General features: G+C 51.9%; 6 protein-coding genes across 6 annotated transcripts; 1 reads left to right on the top strand and 5 right to left on the bottom strand.

The window, feature by feature from the left end:
* Nucleotides 1-189: 189 nt before the first annotated feature.
* Nucleotides 190-1,407, bottom strand: LTHEOB_11416 (uncharacterized protein; the record flags this gene model as incomplete). The annotated part of the gene is made up of 4 exons (XM_035508170.1): nucleotides 190-510; nucleotides 584-913; nucleotides 971-1,252; nucleotides 1,315-1,407. The coding sequence occupies 4 exons, from the start codon at nucleotides 1,405-1,407 to the stop codon at nucleotides 190-192; spliced, it is 1,026 nt and encodes a 341-aa protein (XP_035366493.1).
* A 384-nt stretch (nucleotides 1,408-1,791) lies between these two features.
* LTHEOB_11415 (uncharacterized protein) lies at nucleotides 1,792-4,000 on the top strand (the record flags this gene model as incomplete). The annotated part of the gene is made up of 3 exons (XM_035508169.1): nucleotides 1,792-1,876; nucleotides 2,033-2,340; nucleotides 2,399-4,000. 3 exons carry the CDS (start codon nucleotides 1,792-1,794, stop codon nucleotides 3,998-4,000), a joined length of 1,995 nt encoding a protein of 664 aa, XP_035366492.1.
* Nucleotides 4,001-4,156: 156 nt separating this feature from the next.
* Nucleotides 4,157-6,219, bottom strand: LTHEOB_11414 (Ankyrin repeat protein; the record flags this gene model as incomplete). Its single annotated transcript, XM_035508168.1, has 4 exons — nucleotides 4,157-4,362; nucleotides 4,590-4,743; nucleotides 4,813-4,840; nucleotides 4,934-6,219. The coding sequence occupies 4 exons, from the start codon at nucleotides 6,217-6,219 to the stop codon at nucleotides 4,157-4,159; spliced, it is 1,674 nt and encodes a 557-aa protein (XP_035366491.1).
* A 2,798-nt stretch (nucleotides 6,220-9,017) lies between these two features.
* LTHEOB_11413 (Cytochrome p450) lies at nucleotides 9,018-9,724 on the bottom strand (the record flags this gene model as incomplete). The annotated part of the gene is made up of 2 exons (XM_035508167.1): nucleotides 9,018-9,545; nucleotides 9,608-9,724. The coding sequence occupies 2 exons, from the start codon at nucleotides 9,722-9,724 to the stop codon at nucleotides 9,018-9,020; spliced, it is 645 nt and encodes a 214-aa protein (XP_035366490.1).
* A 5,959-nt stretch (nucleotides 9,725-15,683) lies between these two features.
* On the bottom strand, nucleotides 15,684-17,083 carry LTHEOB_11412 (Siderophore biosynthesis acetylase; the record flags this gene model as incomplete). Its single annotated transcript, XM_035508166.1, has 2 exons — nucleotides 15,684-16,055; nucleotides 16,124-17,083. 2 exons carry the CDS (start codon nucleotides 17,081-17,083, stop codon nucleotides 15,684-15,686), a joined length of 1,332 nt encoding a protein of 443 aa, XP_035366489.1.
* Nucleotides 17,084-17,951: 868 nt separating this feature from the next.
* On the bottom strand, nucleotides 17,952-18,871 carry LTHEOB_11411 (Enoyl-hydratase isomerase family protein; the record flags this gene model as incomplete). Its single annotated transcript, XM_035508165.1, has 2 exons — nucleotides 17,952-18,541; nucleotides 18,643-18,871. 2 exons carry the CDS (start codon nucleotides 18,869-18,871, stop codon nucleotides 17,952-17,954), a joined length of 819 nt encoding a protein of 272 aa, XP_035366488.1.
* Between the last annotated feature and the right edge of the window lie 35 nt (nucleotides 18,872-18,906).

The following is an 18,906-nucleotide window of genomic DNA, read 5'->3' as shown; positions in this document are numbered from 1 at the left end:
GACCCCCGGACGACAGGGGCATTAGTAAAATCTGATGAGATTCATTCCAAACCTTCGAACATCTCAACACAAAATGACATCGCGGGTTAACACAAAAATATGCAACGTAATCCACATTTTTCCAACAAATTGGCTCATACTATGACGCCTGTCTACCAACCTCTATTCATGTCGAGCCAAGCTGACTATTCAGTCTTGAACAAAACTACCATCTTCGCGTAGATGAGACATCGATTGGCCTGACAGATCCCCGCTGAGAACCTGTTCGTAGAATGCTTTAAGACTCCTGCCTCGCGGAAAGTCTGGATATAGCTTCCAGAAATCCTGGTACCCTAGATAATCCGCGTATTCTGGAGTGTTGTCTCCTCGGACGAGCCAGGAAATGGAGTATTGGCCCATGTTGTAACCAGCAATCGACATGACATTGCTGGGGTGCGTGGGACTCTCAGGGCTTGCGTCGAGCTTCTTCCGAGATAGATCTATAATTTCCTTGACCTCTTTCAGCGACACCTGAAGTGATGGTGTCAGTGATCCCCATTCAGACTTCGTTACTGTTCATAGAACGCTGCACGGATTGACTTACATAATCCCTTGGAGGTTCCTCTCCGCTTGCATCGGCCATGGTGTCCCAGATCTGGTTCATGCTCAGAACCTCGGTATACGCGAATACGCGCCTGTTCAACGTCCGAGGATCGGAAACAATCTGCGCAACGTACTTGCCCACGTCGGCCATATCCGTCAGGGCAAACTTCTGATTTCCGTTTTCGACAATCCGGTGGTCAATGTAGACCATGTGTGCGCCGTCGGACCTGCCAGAAGGGATTTTCGGAACATAGACTTGAAACCAGCAGCCCACGTCAATGAGGGTGTACGGCAAGTGCGCGCGTTGGATCTCGCCGAGGATTTCGAGTTTCTGTCCATGCCATTAGTCACGACCGCGATAGTGGCCTTGGTGGGAGAGGATAGATACCTTGTCCTTGATGTCGATGACGCCCCTTGGGGCCGGGCCAACCCACTCCGAAGGCACGAAACGTTTCACGCCGGCTTCTTTCGCGGCTTTGATCCACGGGATCTGCTGGTCCAGATGTTCCCAGGTGATGCATGAGATCAGAATGTCGATGGTCTTCAACTGCTCGACCAGAACTTCTTGGGGGCCGTTCAGATCGTATCCAACAATTTGGACGCCCTTGGCTTTGAGTTGCTGGTTGATCGCACTGTTGACAGAGGATGCACGTGTAAAAGACGTGACAGCCTGCGGGAGCGTCAGCTGCTGATTCTACGAATGCGATGCGTGGCATGTAGTAGCGGCCGTACGTAGTTCGTCTGGGAGGAAAGCAAACCGTTGACCACGGATCGGCCTGTTTTTCCAGTTGCGCCTATCACGCCAACTCTGGTCGGAATTGCCATCTTTGAGATTGTTGAGGCGGTTTCGCGATGGAAGAGGACTGCAATGGATACGTTGTTGTTCTGGTGGAAGGATTGAGGGACGAGAGAAATGACTTATATTGGCAGGGTCCAATAAGTCATAATGACTTGTTATGATGAATGGGTTTCTGATTTAACCATTTAGCGCCAAGCCTCGGACGAATTGGCTTGATTTCAACATTTCGGACGAACAACGCTGCTGTTTGACGATCCCGCACTAATGGTACAAACGGTGTAGTGATGAGCCAATGATGTTTCAGATGCGTATTCCGGGTCCAGACTTAGGTAAGCCTTAGTTTTTGTGAGGAACCCCGAACCACAAGCTCCCTTGCCAAGCCTCGGACGAAAACCTTTGCCACCAACAAAATGGACGCGAACCAAGTCCCCATTGCGGACCGATCGGAGGGGTCTTCCAAGCCCATGCGAAAGGGAACACGCAGCTGCGTGACGTGTAGGTGACTATGATTGGGCTCTGTGGGCTCTGCTTACATGGACGGGGGTTTTCGTTCTCTAGGTCGGAAACGGAAGGTCCGCTGCATCTTTCCGAGAAATAGTCCAAGCCTGTGTGTCCAATGCTCTCGACGTGGAGACCGATGTGTCCTACAAGGCCCGGTTGCTGAGGAGATTGGTTCGAGCTCCGCCGCCGTCAACACTGGCCGATCGCCTTTGTCTGAGAAGGGGAGGGCCCGCGCAGCAACAGGGGGCGAGGTCGGGTCTGCAGAGCAACTTCCCCGTTATGTTATCGAACTTCGACGATTGCGCACCAGGGTTTCGAGATTATCATCATGGAAACGTGGTCCGAGAGCACACGAGCAGCTCAAACAGGCCAATGGTTCCGCGGATAACAAACCCGGCGATGATGAGTCTATGGACAGCGAATGTGCACCCCTTCTGAGGTTATTTGACAGCACCACTGTAAGTGATAATCCCAAGTATCTAACACGATTACAAGGATAAGCTGACTATTGCTCAGTTTAGCAGATCTGGTGGATCTCGCATGGGTGCAAATGTACAGACGGAATCCTCGACCCTCCACCAACCGATTAGGCATGCTGAAGCGATTAAAAACCTCTGTGCAGCAATTCCTTCTGAATCTGAGATGAGAGACATTTTGCAGCACAGAAGCGATTGGTGGACTGGATGGCGAGAGTCCTTGGCGCTGAGTTGGGGTGATGAAGAAGACACTACCTTGGAGAGTTTCGCTGCACGTGCCTTTTCTTCGGGACATCCTTCGCTGCTGGCAAACCTGCTCATTTGCTTCTCGATCAGTGCGGACGACCAGTCAAAATACCTCCCGTTGGTTGAAAGATGGATCCTCTACGACGATGAGCTTGCTGGTTGCGATGCAGGCTTGCAATGCCTCATGGGCCTCGGTTTGATCCTTCTGAGCGTCATGCAGCCACGTCGCGCCTGGAATGTCTTTCGAAGGGCCAACGCGTTGCTTCAGCTCAGTGGAATCCACCGCACAAGAAACAGATCTGAGAGAACCGAGTCACTGTTCTGGCAGATATTCCACGCGGACCGGTGGGCAAGTCTGATTGTTGGTCTACCGTACTCGGTTCCTGAACGTCTCTGCAACTTGGAAATTCCTCCGATTAATGCCTTGTCGCCAGCGACATTCCATTATCGACACTTTGCCATATTGACCGGCCGGGTTATCGACTGCCTGCAAGACGTCAACGGATGGTCTCTGTCCACAGTCATCCAGGTACAAGAGCAGATGGATAGCATCACGGCACAACTCCCAAGTGGCTATCTGGACTTGTCTCAGATCTCAATCTGCGCCAACAGTACAGAAAGGTACACCCGCCTGATGCGCGTGGCACACGTCAACCAGCTCAAATCCCTCCTCCATCTCCCGCTCTTCCTACAGCGCACTGAGAACAATGACGTGCACGAGTACAGCCGGAAGGTCTGCGTGAGCGGCTCACGAGTACTGCTGGAAGCGTACTTGCAAGTCCATGCTGGATCGCTTTTCCCGAACGGTGTCACTGCGAACCTAGAATCCTTTTCTGCTTTCACTTCTGCAATTATACTGTTTCTCAATCTTCTCGGCAACCGGCAACGTGAAATATCAGACCGGAGCTCGGCCTGTCATGACGAGTACCTCATCCAAAATACCATGGCGGCCATCAGGGATTGCTCAACAGCGCCATCCGCTCTGTTATGCCGTCAATGCTACAACTCACTGGAAACATTAGTAGCCAGTAGTCGAGAACTGGCAGGAGGGGATGTTCGTAATGTTGTTTTGCCGTTCTTTGGCACAGTGTCGATCAGCCGCCGTGAGCTGATTGATGAACATGAGAACACTGTCAATGGCGCTGTCGCTGCTTGTGACAGCAACAACGGTCTACCGGACAGCGGTGCGGGCCGCATTGACCTCGAGAAAAGTCCTTACGACAATTCGTTGGAAGACTCGATGTTTGGGCCTTTGGATGACATTTCGTTGATGTGCTACGAGCCTTGGTCGTTTGACTACGCTGCGTCATTCTTTGATGAGAGTGGCTTGGAGGGCGTTTTGTTCGACAAAGAAGAAGGGAGGGGAGTGTACGAGACAAGTCGAAACTTGGACTGATTGGGACTCTAGTGGTGTTCTTTTGGATCGTTCTGTATAGCACCGATGAAAAACGGAAAGCATTTTGCCCTGCCGAAAAAAACCCATGGAGATTGAAACCTGATCAAGAACGACCTGAGCGAATCCCTCAAACTGATTCGTACCTCACCGTTTGAATCACAGTTCATCCTCAGAACCGCTATCGTCCGTATCACTGTCGTCTTCCATAGAATGGTCCTCATCGTACTCCACATCCTCCTCCATGGACTCGTCATCGTCCTCCCCATCCTCTCCCATGGGCTCGTCCTCGTTTGTGGACTCGTCTTCCTCCATGTAATCTTCCTCTTCCGTGAACTCTGGTCCAATTGTATCCCAATAGTGTCCTGGATGGACTTTGTTCTTTCTACCATGACACTTGTAACACAAATTGAACTGAACGCATTGTTTGCAATGATAGCGAAAGCCTCGAATAGCCTGGAACACACGATGTTAGAATCCAGATTGTGAAGGGTTGTGGAAGATAGATTCTTGCTCACCATAAAGCAATAGCCACAACGGAAGTTTTGACGCTTAGCCCTTTCGATCCTTTCCGACAAAGGATCCCAATTACGCCCTTGCTGCTTCTTCAGAGACGTCTCCAGCATGCGGCGTATTTCTGCTTTCGCGCCGTGATACCATGCAAGCCTCAGAATTGACCAGTTTTCGTCTTCATGACCACGTACTTTGAAGTCTCGGGCGGAACAGATATCGTCATCGAGGAGCAGCTTCACAATGTCAGTCTGGCTGTCTATCGGCTCGCGCAACCACCTCGCGGAGTGAGAGCAGCTCCTCACCGCGTAATGAAGCGGGGCCCAGTTGTCCCTGTCGCGTGCGTGCAACAGAGACGGGTCTTTCTCTAGGATAAGCTTTACCAGTGCGGCTGAGCCACTCTAAACAGCAATGTGAAGAACCGACCTGCCAATCTTGTCACGAGCCGTAATGTCGCCACCAGCCTCGCATATCTGGCTGAAGATGGAGGTGTTCCGGTACGCAGCGAAATGGATGGGACGCCGACCGGCATGATCTTTGGTCCGGACGCGGGCACCGTGCTTGAGCAGCCAACCGATAACGCCCTCAGAGCTCCAGAAGCATGCAGAGCTCAGTGCACAGCCATACGAACCGCACTTCTGATTCAGGTGCATCTTCTGTCGACCAACCGTTTTGCGCAAGTGCTTAAGGATTTGGAGTGGCACCTCTTCGCCACCATCACGCATGCACGTCGCGTTGACGACACTTCCAATGCCGTAAAGCGCTTTCTCGGCGAAGCCGACTTTGTCGAATATCAGTCGAAAAGCCTCCCAAGTCCCACTCCGACACGCCGAATGGAGTGGCATGCCGTCTTCTCTGCTGATGTGATTTGGGTTGGCTCCCCGGCTCAACAGCAGACGTGCAATGGCCAGATCGGGCTTGTTCAGCGCTTTGAACAGTGGGGTCTGTCCAGCTTTGTTCGGGTAGTTGACATCGCTGCCTTTGCGAAGCAGCATTTCGATAACGGGAAGCGTGATCCCAGTCTCCTTGTCTGGGGCGTAAACCTCCCCTACCACGACCCATTCGTCCTTCTTCTCCTCTCTGGTCAGACTGAGGAGGGCATTGAGCGGTGTTTCGCCCTCGTCGTTCTCCAAGTGCAAATCCGGGTCATACTCGAGCAGGGCGCGGACGAGGTCCTCCTTCATGCCGAGATGGAGCGGGGCGCCTCCTTTATGCCCTGTCTTCGTGTTTGGGTCTGCGCCTGCGGCGAGGAGGATCTTGGCGGCTTCAACTTTCTCTTCCCATACTGCGAGCGCCAGAGGCGTCATACCGGGAATATAGCATGTTGGAGATGTCTTAATCTCCAGATCCGGTTTGGCGTCCAGAATTGTTTCGAGCACTTCAGTGTGTCGTTTCAGGTGAATGTGTACAGGAGTGAAATTTTCCATTTCCATACACGCGTTGATGTCCGCGCCGGCCTCCAGGAGCACTTTTGTCATGGTAACCGATGGCGGCTCGCCAGACTCCCCAGTGGGATCATTCACCCAAAAGTGTGTCCCAACATCGTGTAACGCTGAGTATCCTCCGCTACCGTAGTCGTTCACATCCGCATGATGCTCGAGGAGCGCTTTTACCGTCTCAAGGTTCTTGTTTGATACCGCTCTGCAGATGGCAGGACCTGACTTTGAGCTGCCGCGTGGGTCTGCGCCATTTTGGAGCAGAAATCGGACCATCTCCGCATTATTGACACGAAAATCTGCGGCGGTAGATAAGGCCTCGGCCCGTGATTTTGGAGAGGGATTGCCTCGCTCAATAATTAGCCTGACAGCTTCAAGGTTGTTCCTGCTTGCTGCGAGGTCAAGAACAGAGCACTGATTCCTATCGCTGTCCGGGTCCGCGTTGTGGTCGAGTTACACTCGGATTGACTCGAGCCGGCCGGAGCAGATGGCCATCCAGAGAGCGGTATGTCCTCCTGGACCCGGGCGGTCCACATTCGCTCTTCCGGATCGCAGCAGCGCCTGGATGGTTGCAATGTCCCCGAACATGGCCGCAGAGTGAAGTGGAGACAACGCATTCGGATTGTGGTCTGGCTGTTCGCTGAGATCGGTTTCCCAGCCATCCTCTGCATGGGAATCTTCGCCCGCCGACTCATGCACGCTGACAGAGTGCGGGCGATCGTCGTCTGAGGCTGCGTTGTTGGGCATTTTTCACAAGGAGGAAAGCGGCTTTGTGAGGGTGCGTTGAATGAAAGAGTAGTGGACCGTTGACCATACTTTAGATGCGAAGCGAAAAATATGCCGTTAAGTCAGCAGAGAGCAGTATGCAAGCCTGCATTGGCGATCACGTGTGTTTCAGCTGCCTGATGCAGGGGAACTTCTTCCACGGCAAGGGTGCATATTAATATTTGATGAACACGGGTGACCCCAAAAGCGCGGCATGGTGATTCGGTATCCATCCAATGGCACATCCAGACAAACATCCATTAGAGTTTCCAGACAATCGACACGCGCATCCGTGTTGGCACTCCCGTCAGTTCAGTGGAGTTTTCGGGTGGTACCTTATCTTCCCCGCAATCCCTGTCCATGTAGCGCTTGGGTCGTGCATCGCTATCTGAGACCCGTCCCGTTCAGCCCCCGCCTTGAATCCCGCAAAAGGTGCTCATCCCAAAGCTTCTTTCACTGTTCACTGGTCGCCACATCTCTAACACAACCATGCTCTCTGCCGGCTCCATCCTCAAGACGGCCGGATCTTCGGCTACGCGTCGAAATGAAACGTGACTTCAGCGGCGACGTGCGCTTTTGCGGTTGCACATGGGTATCACGAAAACGCATGTTTCAAAATTTTCCCTTGAAGTTTGGCTGCAGGATCGTGTTGCAGGCGCGCATGAAACGGGGAAGCAGCGCGCCAGCCGTGTTGAACACTGGAAAGTTGCACTGCGTGCTGCAAGGATGCTGGCGGACCAGTTAGAGTCACAAGTTGTAGCGGAATGCTAGCGCAAAAACCATTACAAGGGACTCTAGGCCCGCTCTAGGGATATGGTGAGTCAGACTTATGGGTACGTGCTCATTCCCAGGTTGATGATACAGAGGGGTTTTGCGTCCGGTCGCGAGAGCGACGTTGCTTTTTTCATGGAGACCCGCAAATTTGACCTATCGTACCACGAAAATGAGAACGAACCTATCGTATCACTGCATCCAGAACAGGCTCCCTCAAAGAGACTTCCGCGCTAGTATTATTCCGCTGCACAACGGGGTTGTACATTAGAACCCCAGTTTTCCTTGGAAAAAAACAGATCCGCACCAGCCATCGGCTGCAAGGCGGTATCTACATACTTTCCGCGCCTATTTTGGCCAATTGCGGATCAATGTTGCCACCACCTCCTCATATGCTTCACATGCGAGCTGAAGTCACATTTGCAAAAGAGAATTGTGGCATATTTTCGAATGCAATACGTCATTTGGATGATTACACAGGAATCACCGGTCTCAGACTCCCACGTTGCTTCCAATCTTTGGTTCTACCACACTGGTTCAAGTGCAACGTCATTTTGATAATCATGTTTACCTCCCATTCAAAATGAGAGAATTGTTTTTTGCTTCAAACAACTTGACAACCTTGTCCTTGTAGAAAGCCCTTCCAGAAGATAACGAGCAGAAGTGGTCTGGTGCAGAGGAAGCTCAGAATGAGGAAGGAGTACGAAAGCAGTTGGAAAAGCTCTAAAAATGTGCGGAAAAAGAAAAGAAAATTTGGAAATTTTCCGGGATGCGTTTTCTGTAGTGAAGAAATTTTGCACAAAACGGATCTGTACAGATGCTGCCCGCGTTGGTGAGCACGGAGATGGAGAAGCAGAAGATAATATTAAAAGATAGAACCACCAAGTGGAAGACGATCTTACACCTGATCGTCGACGCCGCCGAGGGCAAGGCGGATATCATCAATCTTAAAGTTCTCATTGGGAAGCTAACGTCAGAATATTAGCACCTCGCCCTGGAGGTAGACTGTCAGTGGTCCTGTAAGCGTCCTTTTCCAAAAAAAAAAAAAAAGAAAAACCCAATTCTGAAGGAAAATTTGATGGTCGACGCAAATTCAAAGAAACACCATTTTCCTGTTGCGAAGACAGTTTCAGAGCCAGGGGACTCCAAATTAGTGTTGCACCACGTCAAATTTACCGTAGCCCCTATCGGAACTAATGCCAGCCAAAGAGCACAGCCAATTGTGAAGAAGTTTGATAATTTAAGAAATTCATTATAGAGCCAAAAATTTGCAGAACGAGTTAGGGCAGTGCAAAGCGATTTCCAAGACCACGATCGAACAAAAGAATAAAATTTGGTGGGCCAGGGGAGAGCGTTGAATAGAAGAGCGAAGTGGACGGAAACATCCAGTCCAAGGAAGGCGGCGCGGGAGCGACAGAGTCAAAGATGACAAACGATGAAGCTGCTGACAGAATCAAAGAAACATCTCAACCAAGCATAAGTCCAACAGGGTAGCGGCGGTGATTGTGAACGGGTGACTACCTGTTGACACTGGCCACTTAACGATGTGATACCGGACCGTTCGCTTGGAAGTCCTGAGCCCGGGCATCCTCCTCACTGTCCTGGCGAACCTGCGTTTCCATGGTCGTTTCTTCAGTTTCTTGAATATCCTCACGAACAATCTTATCTTGGTCGGCCTCACCGGGTTCCGGGCTATCCTGAGCAACTTTCAGTGATCCAACGTGAAACTCATCCTCATACGGTACCGGTGGCGCTCTCAGACGGGGATGCTTCGGATCCGTCAGATCCAGAACAGCCAGTAAATCGCCTCTCCCTGTCACTGGAATCGTCTCGTCAATGCGGTCCCAGACGCCCAGCCCGATTTCCTCGTTAGCCAGTCGCTGTAACTGAGTTGTCTCGTTGGTACACCACTCAAGGCGTGAGTATGAGTCCAGCCTCCGTCGTTTCTGCAGCCAACCGACAAAAGGTTCAATGGTGTAGGACGCAATTATGATGAGGCCACCAACTGAGAAGATGATGGCCATGCCGAATATGGAGAAATTCATATAGTCAGCACTGTGGACTTTCTGGATATTCGACACACGTTAATCAGATTCTTCACGTTTGCGGGTTAAGTGTGAAAACATACCTGATTCGTGCAGATGCCATGTTGTTGCGGATTTTCCGGCGGAGAGAAGTACGGACCAAGATCTGGGTACGGGGCACCTGCGGCATTCGCAACAAAGGCATCCTGAAGAGTTGCCATTGAGGCTGAAAACCAGTGTAGAACCTCTGACTGCCACTGGTTATCTGGTATCGGCCCTTGTATTGAATCCGTGACTTTGAATCTTGCTGTTAAGGCTGATACTCCCAGTGTCGCGACAAGATCTGCCGTGGACTGCATCATGTTTTGAGCCGTCAAGCTAAGCCATTCGTAGATATCTCGTTGCTTGTCGTTCCGAGCTGGAAATTCTCCGTAAAAAGAGTATGAATTGCCCCTTAATGGCTGGCATTGATCTTCCCCATTGACAGTAGGATTGCACCACTGCTGGCGAGATGTACAGCCAAGGACCGAGACTATATCATCTTGGAGATAAAACGTAGAGTTCCCGCTTAATGAAACCTGTACTATCCTGTAATTTGAATCCCGAGTGGCAGCAAACCAGAGGTCTTCCGACGGCTTAATGAAATTCAGGCCGTTCGCAGAGAGAAGAAAAAGCATGATATCAGCATCATGGACTGCAAATTCCGGTATGGGGTGAAAATATGACCAAACGTTGTCGTACGATCCATTGATAGGGATAGCTTTCAGTATGCTTTGATATAATCAGTCAGATTACTAATCTTCTTCGACATCGATACACGTACCTTAATGTATAGTCCATCACCGAACTCGTGCCATTTTGGTGAAGTTCCAAATAGTCCATCTCCGGATATTGATAGGTGAAAGGCGTTTGTTGCGCGATCCGCGGACCAAGATAATACGTGCGGTATGTGATTCCTGTCTTAGGGTCGGTGTGGTGCCCTTGGCGGCCTGTCAGGTTGAGAGGAGCGCAGTGATCAACCTTCCTAAACAATAATTGCTCATCCGGCGGAGAGTTGATGCCGAAGTCATGTAAGGTGTTGAGGTATCCAGTGTCTAAGAGGATATTTCGGTCCGGACTGAGACACATGTCATTGTTGAATGGACAGCTAGCGTTCGTGTGAACAGAAAATGGAAGTCGTTTCTTTTTGTACTTCTGGCAACTTTCCGAACTCGTCTTATTCGTGTAGCATTGCAAGGCGTAATTTGCAGCGGTCGCGGACCGCTCAGCCTGATAGGTTATCATCTTTTCAATCCCATTGGTGATATTTATGTCGGTCGGAGGGCCAAACAATCCGCACCTATCACCGAGGACAAGAACGTCGTTACCAAGCGCACTAGAGACCTTGGATGAGAACCCGCTGCAGGCTGCAAACCCCGCCAGTATGATTGCGCTTGATAGTAGAAGGGGCAGAACTCGGCGGTATGGTCGTTTGGCAATCTTCCTCCACGCAAGAAGCAACTGGAAAAGCCTTGTGATACCGCTGACAGAGTTTGCCGAGTTCCGGAGTATTACTTGCCTTTGATGATGGAGTCCATCTCGCGCCGATTCGGAGGAGAAGAGGTGATGGAAAGCAAAGCATGAAAGTACCCAAAAGCTTGTGCTGACCATGGTGATGAACAGAGCAATGAAAGCCACAAGAAGAGTTCCATTCTGACGGGTTAAGGTGAGGGTGGCACCAAGCAATTTTCCGCGTGACCAATCCGTCCATGTACCCAAGTAGATACTGTAATCCTCTAGTTCGGAAAGAACATTGTCCATTTTCGCGAGGTTCGGAGTAAGAGTGGAAAAAGGCTTGTTCAGAGCTGCAGGATGATGAATGAAAAGAACTTGGGGCATTAGTTGCAATTGTTAGGTTTATATGTTTTCCTCTAAAAGGCAAGGACAAGAAATACGACGAGCGCAATTCAAAAAGATGCTTGCGGTAAGAGAAACACATAAGCAGCTGTGACAATAAATTCATGCAAGCATAAATATTGAAACTTCTGATCTGAAATGGAGCACAACATTCAGGCAGCAACCAGTGCCAAATATAGAGATCTAATTTAAGATAATAAGGCGAGGTAAGAGGGATGTCTTGCGACCCCACAGTCAGATAGCCTAGCTAAGCATATACCTGACACAGTCAAATCATATAATCCCCCTTTATGGTGATACTGCAGATTATCGCTAGTGGTTTAAATACTCGGGAGCTTCAGCGCGGCAGACAAGGCAAATTTAAATGGCGTGATTGATATGTAGACCAGGCAGAATGGTACAACCATCATTTACATAAAAGGAAAGTTGACCCGAATTTGAGACTAGAATTCGTGGGTCTGTGTAGCGACGCTTCCGAACAATTTCAGAAGTTCCAGCCCTGCGCAACGCTGTAGCATTATCCGTACCTCAGCCGAGAACTTTGTCTTATGAGTTTGTGTTTACATTCTCCTAGCTTGTAACACGTGGTCCATTTGGCCGCTAAGCCCGGCCCTAGCTACGTTTGGTCATTGTGGCCTCCGTGAGTGAAACATATGAATCGCACAGCCAATTTCCACATGAAGTATCTTCAATGAATGTAACCTGAAGCTGACGCCGCTTGCCATGTTCCGTAGTATACCCAAAGCCCGTTTTCGTTCGCTGGTCAAAAGGAAACGAGGCAGGGTGAGCAAATGCAGATTTATCTGTCCTTTCTGCCGATAAATTTGCTTAATGGCGCACTTCCAAATCCAAATCTACCTTGAAGCACCTCTTTGGGAGCTTAAAACTAAACATGTCAATGTATTGAGTTTGCTCGTCTCCAGATGAGCTCCTCCTTGGGTTCGCTGCTTTCTTGATTATGCCGTGCCTGATACTTTCGTATAGGCTTCGAAGCAACGGCCCCCTACCAGATATGCGGGCAGCTTTCAAGGGGATGGTCCCTGTTTTCGTGCTCCCGAGTTAGGATAGTTTGTACCATGCAGGGTGTCAGATCGTCCGTCCGATTGCAATCGCGCACACGACTACTTTAATTAGAAATTACGTAAGCCAATCGCGCGCTGAAAAGGACGGACGATCGGACACCGTGGTACTAAGGCATGGGCGCTAAGCTGCTGCAGACGACGCTTGTTTTCCCGGGAGTATCCGTTAGTACAATCTCGCGCTCGCAGACGCGGGAATTTAGAGAATCGACGCCCTACTAATTCACAGAGGCTGATACGATGGCTCAAGCAGCGAAATGGTGTAAGTCTAGCTCGGCCAATACATACTGGAGGATGATCAAAGGCTTCTCCTCCTCTTCTACACCTTATACATTCTCACCATCCATAGCTTTGTCCAGAAAGCAATCACTTACGAAGGTATGTGTGCCTCTTGAGTGGCCGGCATTCGCCGTCTTCCCAAGGATGAAAGGGACGTTGGCGCCGAACAACACCCAGACCTCATCCCCAGCTCGGGCCTTAGAATCTCCAAGTTCCATAAAGAGACGTTCCGGTGATAGACATACCCGCACCCGGCTTATGCCGTTCTTCCAAAGCCGTATACGTCCCGTTCAGGAACGCTCGCCACTCCGTCTCGCCAAGCATCTCAGTCTCGTCAATGCGTCTCCATGCTCTACCCGTCTCCTGCAAGGTTTTAAGGCTCTCTGTGATATCGTGACACACCACGCGGGATGAGGTCTTGCGGACCAGAGTCTCGTCTGTCGAGTTGATGGCTGTCTTGCATAGCTTCACCCACCCATCGAAAACGCCTTTTAGATCCGCCCCGTAGAGATGTCCCCCGCGGACTCGCTAACTGCCTTGATGGCGCCCGCTCGGAAACCTGTAACGTGCAGTTCCTTTTTGTTCTAGACCAGTAATTTGCTCGGCTTTCCTCCCGAAGCGTTGAAGAGTGAGAAGATTTGGAGTCGTTGTAGTTCTTCTCCCGCTACCTCTATGGTACAGGGTTGGGAGAAGTCTCGGGCCCATGACGGTAAGCCAGGGAGGCTCGAGTGAAAGGTGGCGCCAAGAAGGCGCCGGTAGTCGTAGCCAGTCTCAAGAAGCATGCGGCCGAAGATGCCTGTGTAGCATTCGGACGTAGAGACACGGTAATTGGGTCTGAAAGTCGTAAAAGCGGAAGAGGTGGCCATAGCGAGGAGCGAGAAGATCTTGTCGCGCGCATCCTGGCAAATTCGAAAGGAGAATGCCTCAAAAACTTCATGTAATGGTGGATCGAGAGATGGACCTGTCCATTGGGGACCATGAGAGTATTCGGGGTTGTGCTTTCTGATATACTGTAGGCGAAGCCTCTCGACAAACTCAACTCCCAAAAGGAATCGACTAAAGATCATTCTAAAGCGTTGAGGGAATACCGCTATACCTGGCGCGCAGCCGCACTGGCGTGGATCGATAATATGACGGTTTCGGTTTTCTCTCGCCAGATTGATTTCGTCGAATGGGATTGTCCAGTGCCTATACATGGCAACGGCGGTACTCGTCAGAACAGCTTCCTGCACCGCCCAAGATCTTTTCCACCACGTACTCTGAGCCACGTGAAGAAATCTTTCCCGAACGGCGAGAAAGTCCTGACTCCCCTGAAAAGTAACCGTGCCATCTGAACCTTTGGTGAAACCTGGGAGCTCATGGTAGTGGCCATATCTCGCAAAATGACGGATCAGGGTGAATGGATTTACATTCAGAGGCTTAAGATCGGGGGTACATCCCAACCAAAGGTACACCATTGAGAATTGCGAGTAGACTTCGCCCATCATGCCAACTTGGTGTGACTTTTCCGAGATATCTTCTTGATGGATGAATACTGCATCTATCCACAGGACGATCGTATGCGGAGGGTGCCGCAAGTAGTACAAGCAATTCAGCAAGTTTGTTGTCACTTGCAGCTCTTCGCCATTGATGAACATGGGCCCCGTAACATTCTGGTCACCCCACACATAGGATATGCAATTGTACCGCTCTCTGTTCGGGTTCTCCAAATCAACAATTTTGAGTTCACCGCAAAGTTGCTGCTGCTCTTTGCCGGGATGCAAGTGCAAGACCCGGCATACTTTGCTTCCTGGATCTAGAGTAAGCTTTTGATATGTGCCGAGGCTGCCGCGAGACACGGCGTGAAAGTATGAATCAGTATATCATAGGGATGACAGTCCTCAAGTAGGAGAAAGCAACAATATACTTAAGAGCGTAGGCCCAGAAAGAATGCGGAATATGTAGGGATACCTCACCTTTTTTTAAGGGAAGGAAAACAAGCTCTACTTCTTGCTCACCCCGCTCGCCCATTACGAAGAGCCAACAACAGACAGCCCTACAGGAATATGACAGTGATGCACCCCTTTCAGAAAGCCAAGACATCTTGGCTGCTTACTACATGACTCTGGATGGCCTTTCGCTTGCCCGTGATTGGCTTCATACCCTTGGCTGCGATCCTGGCAGGCAACAGCTATCCAGCTTCGTCCGCTTTATCGCTAGGCAGCAAAGGCCCCACAATAGGCTGAGCTCAGCTGGACGCGGAACCTGTACAGCGTGTTATCCACTGCCAATGCCTTCTGCACAGTATGCCGTGGCAAAGCGTAAGTGCTATATCAGAAAGGGCGTCAGTGGGCTAGCACAGAATTTGCTTATGCAGACTACAGCCTGCCACCGGCCGCACCCGGGCACCTCGGTGCATATGGCCCCACACGATCTATCAATAGGCCTACTAATATGTGCAGCTTAAGCTTCATATTTAATGTGTTAATAGCTACCACGACAGCTTCAATACTTTATACAAAATACAGCGTTCTACACAAGCAGTGTTTCTACTCTCTGCAATATTTAAAGCTAATAAAGCCCGATCTGTCTCTTAACTCGCCTACTTTTAAAAGGCGTCTTGTCCTGCTTATTACAGTTTTGATTCCCGATCTTTTGAGGTGTCTGAAAATGTTCTGAAACTGCCTTGCAACATGTAAATAATTAAATATTTTCGAGAAGGCTGGGACCAAAATTAAAGATGGAGAAACATTTCAAAATCGACAAACAGTCTTCGCCGGAGCTTACAGATTGTGAAAGCCAATTCAATGCAGCACAGATAGCAATTCATTTGTAGGATTATATTGCTTTGTGCTAGAACGCTCCAACGAATGTTCCCTTCCATGTGGTATATCACTACTTCGTTACGGTCAAAAAGTTCACCTCTGTTCAGCCTACGACCACGACCTCACAACTTCGCATTCCAAGCCGCCCGATCCGCACTCTCCAACGGCTTCTCCCTGCCATCCCAGAACAGCGGACAAAGCTGGAACCACTTCTCCCTACTACAAATCGAATGCACCGAGCGCTTATGCCCGAGGTCCACGTACTTCCCAATGACCAACCCCTGCGAATTCTCGTACGACAGAATCGTCGAGCCGGTAGCACGCGGCTCGCCGACGACGTTGGCCGTGCGCGGGTCATCGAGGAAGCAGTAGTGGATGCAGCTCGAGTACCAGGCGTTGACGCGGCGCGCCCCACGGAACGACGCGTCACCAACCAACGAGTGGCGGCCGCGATCCCAGTCTCCCGCGTCGGAGTGGAAGCCGTAGTGATCTTCCTGTGCGGCTGTCAGCATACGCGGCACGGCACAGAGCTGGAGGGGGGGTTGGGACGGGGGGGACTCACCTTTGCCCAATACAGCTCGTAATACGAAAACCGCGCGTCGTTGAAGCGGCCGAACAAGCACAGCACGTGTGGGTCTTCGTGCAGACGGCGCAGGTACTCCCGGTGCTGGTCGAGCGTGCCGGTCTCGTTCCAGCCCTTGGCGACGCGCGGATCGTTCTGCCACGTGTTGAACAGCTGCAGGTGCTCGGCGTTCTGCCAGTCGACGACCTCGAGCGAGAAGTGCTCGTCGACCTCCGGGATGTAGCGGCTGTAGCAAATCGACCCGGGATGCGGTTTGGGCCGGCGCACCGGGTGGCGGGAGTAGATCGGCTCGTCCGGGAACTTCATCGTGACCTCGTAGTTCTCGGGCATGAGGGGGTACTGGGAGAGAGGGCGGCGGAGGGAGCCGTCGGTGCCGTCTCCGACTACCCAGATTGGACGCGGCCCGGTTGGGGATGCGGCGCCTTGCCAGAAGGAACTGCGGAGGATCAGGAGCTCGTCGGTGAAGAGGGCGGTGCGGTCGTCAGCGGGGCGCCATGGCTTGGGGTGCTCGACTGCTAAGCCGGTGGAAAGGAGTTCGCGGCGGACGACGTCTTTCTGTGCGCCATGCAGGGTGACTCTGAAATACTCGTACGTCGAGTGGGCGAGGTAGATGGCGTGGACAACGTTCCAGATTTGGCCGAGAGAAGGTGCGCTGTTTCCTGTCCACTGGAACTTGGTTTGCGGGCTGCGCCGGGCTCGTGCCCAGGCACTGTTGTTGGATGGAGGCGGACTCTTGTCCTTGGGCGGGAATGTCAGTTCGAGCCAGGAGAGGGAATCGAGGTGCAGCGGCTGGTCCAAGGGTCGTCCGGCAGGGGGTTGATCCTCGAGAGCCAAGACGAGCTTGGCTAGGCTTGTTTCGCTGACGGCGTGCACGCGATATGTGGTCAGGAAAGGGTGCGGAAGCTTGACCGCAGGGTACTTTGCTGTGTTGGATGCCATGGTTGAGACTCCTTGACAAGCCTGCTGCAAAGCTTATTAGTGACACGAGCAACATACGGGTGGAGACGACCAACCTTGTTGGGTCGGGAATGGAGGATTAAGGATGCCGTCGTGAAGAGGAAGGCGATAAGGAATACGAGATGGTTAGTACTCGCAAGCTATATAAGCCGTCAGGAGCTCGTGCAGGCTGGAGAATACGCCATCCGTCCCTTTCCATCACCTCAAGCGTCCTCTTGCCTAATGCGGTAGCCATCTCGTGGTAGCACACCATAGTGGGTCACAGCGGCCTGCCCCGAGGCTCGTTCGATTCATGTTTGGGTGCCCCCGGCCGATACCGGATCGGCGCTAAGCCCATGACGGTGTCCACGGAATCCGGAGACGTTCTCCACGCCATACGAGGCACAAGCGACGCTAAGGCGACGCCATGGCGCTAAACGAGCTTATTCGCCCTGACTCGGCGATAAATTTATCACGCCAACCTGCATCTGATAAGATGATTTGTCCCGCATGTGGAGAAAAGTGGCGTCTTCGTTTGCTGCACCCTCGGCCTTCCCTAGTAAAATCCGAGGCAGGCATCGGCGCCAAGCACCCGGCCGAGTGCAAACCCTTGTGTCCGTCCCCGGCATTCTCGCTTATCAGATCATCTCCGAAGCTTGATGTCCGATGGCGTGGTCCAGAATACGCCCCATTTCATTCGGCATCCAGAGCATCCGACTCTATACGACACTCGTATCCGAAGGGCGCGCCATGGCCACGAGTTCACAGCCTAAGGACACACGGCGGTCATGCGAGTGGATTAAAAGGATCTGATTAGATAATATTCTGCTCAACGCCAAAGAAACGGCAGGATGGCATTTGCCGACGACTACTACAACTTCGAATTGATCCATTGCGGCGGCCGCTTCTCCACAAAGGCCTTGATGCCCTCGGCGAAATTGGCACCCTCGACCAGCCTCGGGTACCACTGACCTTCCAGAACCGACACAGCATCTTCCACACCGCCAGCCTCCCAACTTAACCGAATCCCCAGGCGTCCCACAATCAGCGCATCCGGACTATTCGCGCACATGTCCCGCGCCAGCTGCAGCGCCGCCTCAAGCACGTCTCCACCATCATCCACCAACCGGTTCACCAGCCCCCACCGGTGCAGCGTCCTGGCGTCGACTTTCCTGCCCGTCAGCACCAGCTCCGACGTGCGCTGCAGGCCCAGCGTCCGCGTGAGCCGCGGCAGGCAGCCCGCTACTGGAACGATGCCTCGCTTCGCCTCGGGCAGCGAAAACACGGCCGACGCCACCGCTACCACGAGGTCGCAGTTCGCCACCATCTCGAAGCCGCCGCCCATGGTGATGCCGTTGACGGCGGCGATGATGGGCTTCTTGCCGCTGCGGCGGGGCAGCCCGGCCAGACCGGGCGCCGCCATGTCGTTGACCACGCCGGCTTTGTTCATGTCGTTCCACTCTGTGTGTAGGTTTTGGCCGAGGGGCGCATGTGTCAGTGAATGGAACGGACTTCCGGATTTAGCAGGAACGGGACGAACGGGAGGAGACTGCCGGACTTACCGTGGAGATCGGCCCCAGTGCAGAAGGCCCTGCCTACGCCGGTGATGATGCCGACCCATAAGCTTTCGTCGTGGTCGAAAAGCTCCCAGATTTCCTTTATCTCATCGCTTGTCGTCTTGTTGATGCAGTTAAGCTTTTCTGGGCGGTTTAGTGTGACTTGGAGAATCCGCTCGTGCGGGAAAGAGACGTAGAAGTGTTGGAACTGAAGAGGGCTCGACCTTAGATCCATGTTGTGAGGGTGGATTCGTGTGTACGAATATCGTG

Source organism: Lasiodiplodia theobromae, assembly GCF_012971845.1.
Source record: "Lasiodiplodia theobromae strain AM2As chromosome Unknown scaffold_48, whole genome shotgun sequence".
Taxonomy (NCBI): Eukaryota; Fungi; Ascomycota; class Dothideomycetes; order Botryosphaeriales; family Botryosphaeriaceae; genus Lasiodiplodia; species Lasiodiplodia theobromae.
Note: the sequence above shows the minus strand (reverse complement) of the source record. Positions and strands in the feature narration are given on the sequence as shown.